This window comes from Filicampus tigris, chromosome 15 (genome assembly GCF_054856515.1).
Source record: "Filicampus tigris isolate MCC_2025a chromosome 15, RoL_Ftig_1.0, whole genome shotgun sequence".
Classification (NCBI taxonomy): Eukaryota; Metazoa; Chordata; class Actinopteri; order Syngnathiformes; family Syngnathidae; genus Filicampus; species Filicampus tigris.
Window position 1 is genome coordinate 20,064,005 of NC_141231.1, and position 7,188 is coordinate 20,071,192.

The following is a 7,188-nucleotide window of genomic DNA, read 5'->3' on the forward strand; positions in this document are numbered from 1 at the left end:
CAGGTATGAGCTCACTTCAGCGGCCCCGCCCACAACTGCCGCACAGATTTGCCCGCAAGATGAATCGTAACGTCACATCAGCGCCACCGACTGGTTGACATGTGTACTGCGTAGGAGGCACGTGCCTAGATACGGTATTTGCCGGTGCAGGTGCTGGAGCCCAGAAAGGGCCCCCACCCATCGGCCAAATGATTTGTAGTGCGAAGAAAAAACAGCGGTGATTTGAAATGAAACGTACAGTGGACCACCCCCCCCCCCCCCAAAAAAAAAAAAATGTGTGAATGTGTTTACAACGGGCGTCTCTTATATGCAGGCGGCCCGGTCCATATCCGCCAAGAATAGATGCGAGGCGAGGCAATGCGAGGCCGTTTTATTCATAGAGCACATTTCATACACAAGACAACGCCATGTGGCTTCCCACAAGCAAAGACACAACTGTCCGCTGTATTATTGAAAAACGTATCGCGCAGTAAGAGCGAAAGGCAGGCTCAAATGCGCTTATGTCATCCATGACAGGATGAGGCCATTGTACTCGAGTGTCGTGTACGCCACGTCCGGCCCGCCCCCAGTCTCCGATCAGCGTGACTATGAAGTGGAGGGCAATCCCAAAAGATGCGCTGCTTTTCTTTTGAAACTTGCTTTTGGCACCACGCGAGCACAAGCCGGGTAGCGGGCTCCAGCTATGACTTGTGACTCGAGCGTTGCCAACTTATCTTTGTTTCGCTGCATAGTGTTCCTCAAGCTAGCGACATTCTTCGTTTGCCGCAGGGTGGAGGGAAGAGGGCCAAGTAGCTTTGGCCAGCTTCACGCACCATCGCGTGTGTAAGAAGTTATCAAGCGTATACGTGAGCGTCAATAGTGGCATACGACCCAAGTGGGTGAATTCGGAGTTGGCCGACGGGAGCGGGCGGCGGTTGCGCAACGTTTCACCGTTGTAGTTGTGCGCGTGGAAAGACGCGGTTTGAAGGTAAAGTTGCGTTTCCGGACGATGGCTTGACATCCAGACCAGCGGTACTTTGTTGAAAGCAGCCGATGCCGATGTGCTTGCTCCGGTTGAGGTCAGCGCGTGGCGCGGCGCGGCGTGGCGTCGGCTCGGCCCCCGGCAAGAGTTTTTTTTCCACGCGGCCGGCCCCATTTGCAAATGTCCTCGGCCGGCTCCGGCTACTCGGAGGCTTTGCGGCGAGCAGCCGACGCAAAAGCCACTTTCCGAAAGGGGTGCAAGACGCCGTCGTTGAGCCGGGCCAGAACGTGGTCTTTCTTGTCCAGCTTCTCCTGCTGCATCTGCTGCAGCCGCCGCTGCTCGCTCTGCTCCTCTTCCTCCCGTTCCCTCCTCTCACGCTGACGCTGCTCCAGCTGCGCTCGGAGCTCCACCTGGTACGCCACGTAGGCCTGACGCTGCCTGCGGGGCGGGGCGGGGCCAAGCGTCACGCGAGCGACCACCAAAGCCGGAGCCGTCGCAGACGGCGCACGCACCTCTTTGCCACCTCCTCGTCGGCCCGCTTCATGTCCCGGAGGGCGGCGTCCATCTCCACTCGCTCCTTGGCGATGTCGGCGCGTCTCTGCAAGTCGCGTTGCTCTGCACGCACGCACGCAACAAATGACGTGATGAGAGCCAAGAGACTCGAGCCAAAACTGCACCGCGCTACACTTTGCGACGCCGGCCCGGATAGCCGACTCAAAAGTGGGCCAGCGGGGGAAAAAAAAAGAATCATCAACCGCCGCCGCCGCCGCCGCCGCTCTTGGTTCTCGTCGCCTGGTTGAAGTTTAAGACCGGGGCTCCTTTTGATGACGCGTCCGACTGGCATCGTGCTTTTCCAAGCTTTCCGTCCATCCGCTAAGCCAAGCGCCGATCACCACCGCAGTTCAACGTCGTCGGCCTACGCCGGCGAGTTCTCCGGGTGGCTACTTTTCCAACCCGCGAGTAAGACGCTCGGTCCGCCGAAAGCCCGCCCCCGCCGCGGCCGGACACGTGGGTCGGCGGCCCCGACTTCCCATCCGCGATGAGAGCCGAGCGTTAAAGCGAGCCGCGGGAGCCGAGAGACTCGGGCGAGACGACATGACGCCTTCCTTCTCGCCTGCTGCTGTCCGAACTCTTTGACAAGAACATTGCGTCGTCTCTACAAAGTGGCGGACATTCGCGCAATTGTGCAGTCCTGCGCCTGAGCTCATATCGTGCAATCCCCAACGTTCCCCGCTACTGTTGGTCGAGTTTTATTTGTATCCAACGCTGTCCCTTCCGTTTCACTGCAGCACTGTCGCTTACTTAAGAGTATTTTTCCTCTGTACTATGTACAGGCCAAAATGAGTGTTCCTCCTCCTTTTTATGTCCATGTAGGTCGGTGTGTATATACACGTGTCACTGCGTATATTTCCATAGGTTTGATCCTAAATGTTTGCCGTCAACGTTATCCATGAACGGGCACATTATGCCGCCTGTGTCCCTGTGTGACCTTTGCTGCTGTAACAATGAAACTGTCCCCACTGTGGGATCAATAAAGGCATTCTTCTCTTCTCTTATCTTATCTTATCTTATCTTATGAACCGGGCCAAGAAAGTCACCTGAAACAAGCCGACGAGAGCCGAAAGCGTGAAAGGAAAGCAGGCAATGACGATGACCGGACAGCTTCGGCCAAAAGTCGTTTCTCTTTTTGTACCAAGAGAGAGCTCCGGGGCGCGCCCTCCTCCCCCCCTGACGAGAACGACTCAAGCTAGCGCAGCGCAGAGAGTCGGCAACCGGTTACGTTTCTGGGCCGTCTGCAGCCGCCGGGCCTCCGTGACCTCCTTCATCAGCCGGTCGCGGGCCTCCTGCTGCAGGGCGCTGTGCTTTTCCCGTCTGTCCCACTCCTCCTTCATCTTGTCGGCCATGGCTTGCTCCATCTGCTCCTCGTCCTTCTTGCGCTCCGTCATCTGCTCGGACAAATACTGACGATAGCGCAGCTGCTCGTCCATCATGTCCGCCTGCCGGGGAGACACCGGCCGGGTAAGTTGGGACCGCCGCCGCAGCACCCCGACAACAACAAAAAAGATGGCGCGCGGTCGCCTCAAGCCCGATCCTCGGCGACAAACGCGCGGGTGCCGTACAATCGCGGCTTCCCTGTTCTTGGACATTTCGGTTTCAAAGCGGGAGTAACAAAGAAAGACGCACTCCGGGCAAGCCGGCTTTACTTTTAGCGCGAGCGAGCATGACAACGGGCACGAAGGAATGCCTTGGAGTCTGTTGAAAGGATTGCTGCGCTAAACCAGGGCGCGCGTCTCGTATTGCGCATCCCGTCCGGGGGGGGGGGGGGCGTACCCGCTTGTCGGCCGTCTCCTGCTGGGCCTGAGTCTCCTCCTTCAGCGTCTGGCGCAGGATGCTCAGGTCCCTCTGCAGCTCGGCCTGCTGCTCTTTGGCCACGTGCTCCATCTTCAGGCGCAAACTGTCGTCCAGCAGCCGGCGGCGGGCCGCGTAGCCCTCCTTTTCCAGGCGACGCTCATGCTCGGCCTGCTGCTGCAGGGCCTGCATTTGCTCCTCCTGCGCGCACACGCCACACGCCCATTGGGAGGACAGGACACACATGCGCAGGCGCACAAAGTGAGGAGAGGACAGGGCACGAGACACACACACACACACACATGGTGGGAACGGGATAGTAAGTAAGTAAGGACAGGACACACAGACGCACGCACGGCCGCAGAAAAGGCATGGAGACTACACGCAATCCGCCCGCCGCCCACCTGCTGCCGCGCCTCCTCCTGTCTGGCGAGGCGCTCGCGCTGCCGCAGGCGCTCGGCGTCGGCCATCTGCTGGCACAGGAAGTCCATCTGCGTGCGGCTGCAGCGGCGCGCCTGGGAGGCCTCGCGCCGCTCGCGCTCCTCCTTGGCGTGGGCGTCGGCTCGCCACAGCTGCTGGAACATGTCGTCCTCGCGCTGGCGCGCGCGGGCGTCCTCCCGCTGGCTGCGCAGCTGGGCCGCTCGCTCCTCGCCAACCTGCAAAAGCCGCCGCTTACTCTGGGCCTCGCGCAGCTCCTGGCACTGCTCCCTGAAGAAGGCAAAACGTCTCGCGTCGCTCTCGCCGCTCTCGCTGGCTGGCTGGCGCCGGCGCCGGCGCTCGCAGCGGCAGGGCGGCCCACCTGAACTGCTGGTCCAACTTTTGCACCGCCACTTGTCTCCGGTGCGCCTCCCGGGCCTCTTGCAGACTTTTGGCTCGCTCGCGCATCTGCTTTTGTCTCTCCAGCGGCGTCTCCCGCTCCAGGCGAGCCGCCAGCACCAGCTGCCGCTCCTCCTCGTCCAGAAGCGCTCGCAGCCTGCGGAGACCCGCCGCGCATTTTCACCGGGCATGGCGGATTGAGTGAGAAATCGCGGGCCGGCCGCCATGGAAACAAACCCATCGGTCGGCAGTCAACGTGAGGGAAACTCACGTTCGACAAGTCGCCGACTGCTGGCGTGAAGGCCGCCGGGGGACAGAGTCAGACTCAAGCGCATGGACAATTTGCTCGTCCTTCAAGCGGAGGTCGACGCAAACAACAATATGTTCCACGCTGGTTGGAACAAGGCATCCTGGAAAATTTTGCGTTGATGGAATAAGAACCAACGCACCCGTTTTCATTTCGTCACTCGCCGTCGGCTGAAAACGACATCGCGCTTGCTCGCGGCTGAGCCCTTCTCCGAAGCTGAGCCACGATTGGTCGTTAGCGAAGCCCCGAGCAACTGTGATGTCATTTTCGGTTGGAACGAGTGGCAAAATGGCCGCCGCCTGAGACGAAGAAAAACCGGGGGCGCTCATTCTCGTTCCGATGAATCCGAATGCCCTGTCTCAACTAGTGAGCCTGCGTGGAAGATATTCCGGGGGGGAAAAAATGTTCGTTGACTTCCGCTTGAAGGAGGAGCTGAGCTCGGAAGCCGGAGCGCGTGCGCCGTTGTGGGCGTCACCTTTGCTGGCGCTGGTGGACGGAGAAGCGGTGCTGCATCATGACGTCGTCGGCGTCCCTGCGGACGCTGTGGCCCACGTAGCGAGCGTCGCTGGTCAGCAGCCAGCAGTTGTTGACGCGGCACGTCTCGCGCTCGCGCGCGCCCTCGGCCACGCGCTCGCGCTCCTCGTCCTGCTTCTGCCGAAGCAGCATGGCGCGCCGTGCCGGAAGCATGCTCTCTCACGCTCGCTTCTCCTTCGTCTTCTCCTTCGTCTTCTCCTTCGTCTTCTCCTCCTCCTTCTTCTTCTTCTCCTTCTCGATCGTACGCCGACGGTGCGGCTGGTGAAAAAACAACAAAGGTAGTTTTGCAAAGAGGCGAGAGGAATGCTGTTCCGCAGCTTCGCATTTTGCAAGGCCTCCCTCGCTCAGTCCTTCTCAAATTGGGGCACACGGTCTCCCTCTAGTGGGACGCGACAGAATTATTGCCCTGGTAACATTCGGTTCTATTTCAAGGGGTAGTCGGATGTTTAATCCGGGCTGTCAAAGTTAAAGCATTAACTATGGAGATTCGTTTGAATTCGATAACGCATTAGAAAAAATGAACTCAGTTAACTTGAGTTTTATTTACTCCTGTGACAGCTGACCTCTGCTCACTTTGTAGCCAAACTTAGAGGAGAGTCACTTTGACGTAGTTTTACTTTAAAAAGTATCGCTATGGCTCATTGGAGAAATCCAAATCATTTGTGCACTTTGCAAAGCCAAATTGAAATGCCCTACCAAATTAGTTGTACGTCTATCGTTCAGCAGTTGTATTTTCTGGGAAAATAATTGTATCCAGGGATCAAAGAGAGCTAGTAGGACAATCTTTGAATCAAAATATACTTTTTGTACATTTTTTTCCAAATTAATTCCAAGATTTTCCTCAAGTAAATATCGTTTCTAAGCTTTGTAAAAAAATTGTAATTGAAAAATATGATTAATCACAATCAATGATGGAAAATTTTGCGTTTAATTAGTTTTCAAAAAATTAATCGCTTGACAGCACTAATATATACATACATACATACATACATACATACATACATACATACATACATACATACATACATATATATATATATATATATATATATATATTTTTTTTTTTTTTTTTTTTTTTTTTTTTTGCAGGTCTACTCCAAAAAAAACATGCATAGGCCAGATATTAGGTTTACCATATGTTGATATTTTCCGATCATCTTTATCTTTATCAGATTGGGTTTCCTCGCAAACTTCCTTGCAGGATTCACATGCACAAATCCCACATACAGCAACCTGTCCCCCTAAACCTCTGAACCTTGTCTTCGGTTAACGACAAAAACAATGGGATTGACCTTGGCGTTGCACTACTTTTGGAGGGGACTGTGGCTAGATGGACGGATAAAAAGGACTCCTGTGAGCAATCGCGCGTCGTCGTCAAGTGTCACGTTCCCTCCAACGAGCATCAAAACGTGCTTCCAAGTATTTCTTGACTGACTTGTTGATTGTGCCTCTCAATGCGTTCAGTTCATGATCGGCGAGACAGCTGGCTGCCCAGAAAAGCTTTCTTTCTTTCCTTCTTTTACTTCCCTTCTTTCTTTCTCTCTCTTTCTTTCTTTCTTTCTTGGCGTTTCACGCGGCTATACTCGTAGGTTCGACCTTCTTGTCTTGTTGGTCTTCTCTCTCTCTCTCTCTCTCTCTCTCTCTCTCTCTCTCTCTCTCTCTCTCTCTCTCTCTCTCTCTCTCTCTCTCTCTCTCTCTCTCTCTCTCTCCATTTGGCGCGACTGACTAACTTGTGCGTGTTTTGTTTGGCTGACCCAAACGGAAAAGAAAGCAAGAAGAAGACGAAGGACATGGGACGCGCTCGTGGGCCAGGGACTCACCTGGTCGCGGGTGGCCTGGCTGCAGTGGCTGGGCTTGGCGTGGCCTTGCTTGGCTGCTTTCAGCTCGGCCGCGGCCGCGTCGCCAAGGTGACGAGCAAACAGGAGCGCTGACGTCACCTGCGACCCCAAAGACACTCGCGAGCATGGCGTCGGGCGCACGTGACCAGAGCGCGGGACTTCCAGCGGTTGTTTTTTTTAATGAACAAATTGTACGTCACATACGCGGGACTTGCAGCGAGGCGCAAGAGCCGCTTGCCACGGCGTCACCAACTCATTTGCATACCGTCCAGAAGGGACAGCCGCAAGCTGCCTGCGTGACAGCCTGGAAGAGAAAAAAAAAAAGAAAGAAATTCAATAGAACAGTCCGAAAATGTTGTTGGTCTTACTCAAAGGAAATGAGT

At 55.6% G+C, this 7,188-nt stretch overlaps 1 protein-coding gene across 4 annotated transcripts; it reads right to left on the minus strand.

Moving 5' to 3' along the window:
* Positions 1–354: 354 nt before the first annotated feature.
* cfap53 (cilia and flagella associated protein 53) lies at positions 355–7,088 on the minus strand. Of its 4 annotated transcripts, none has more exons than XM_086054499.1 (8): positions 6,788–7,088; positions 4,909–5,225; positions 4,110–4,283; positions 3,715–3,966; positions 3,293–3,511; positions 2,742–2,958; positions 1,474–1,576; positions 355–1,399 (listed from the first exon to the last, which is right to left on the minus strand). In XM_086054499.1, the coding sequence occupies exons 1-8, from the start codon at positions 6,930–6,932 to the stop codon at positions 1,162–1,164; spliced, it is 1,665 nt and encodes a 554-aa protein (XP_085910625.1). In that variant the 5' UTR covers positions 6,933–7,088; the 3' UTR covers positions 355–1,161. The 4 variants fall into 4 exon arrangements, with proteins under 4 accessions (XP_085910625.1, XP_085910626.1, XP_085910627.1 ...); XM_086054500.1 differs by having other exon boundaries at positions 3,715–4,018; positions 6,788–6,918; XM_086054501.1 differs by lacking the exon at positions 6,788–7,088 and adding an exon at positions 6,403–6,644 and having other exon boundaries at positions 3,715–4,018.
* Between the last annotated feature and the right edge of the window lie 100 nt (positions 7,089–7,188).

What these genes read in the sequence shown, in the direction of transcription:
- cfap53 (XM_086054499.1), bottom strand. Translation starts at nt 6,932, where the DNA reads ATGCTCGCGAGTGTCTTTGGGGTCGCAGGTGACGTCAGCGCTCCTGTT. An exon ending in GCCAGGCCACCCGCGACCAG is followed by an intron (nt 5,226 to 6,787) that starts GTGAGTCCCTGG and finishes TTTTTTCACCAG; the next exon opens with CCGCACCGTCGGCGTACGAT. An exon ending in GACGAGGAGGTGGCAAAGAG is followed by an intron (nt 1,400 to 1,473) that starts GTGCGTGCGCCG and finishes CCCGCCCCGCAG; the next exon opens with GCAGCGTCAGGCCTACGTGG.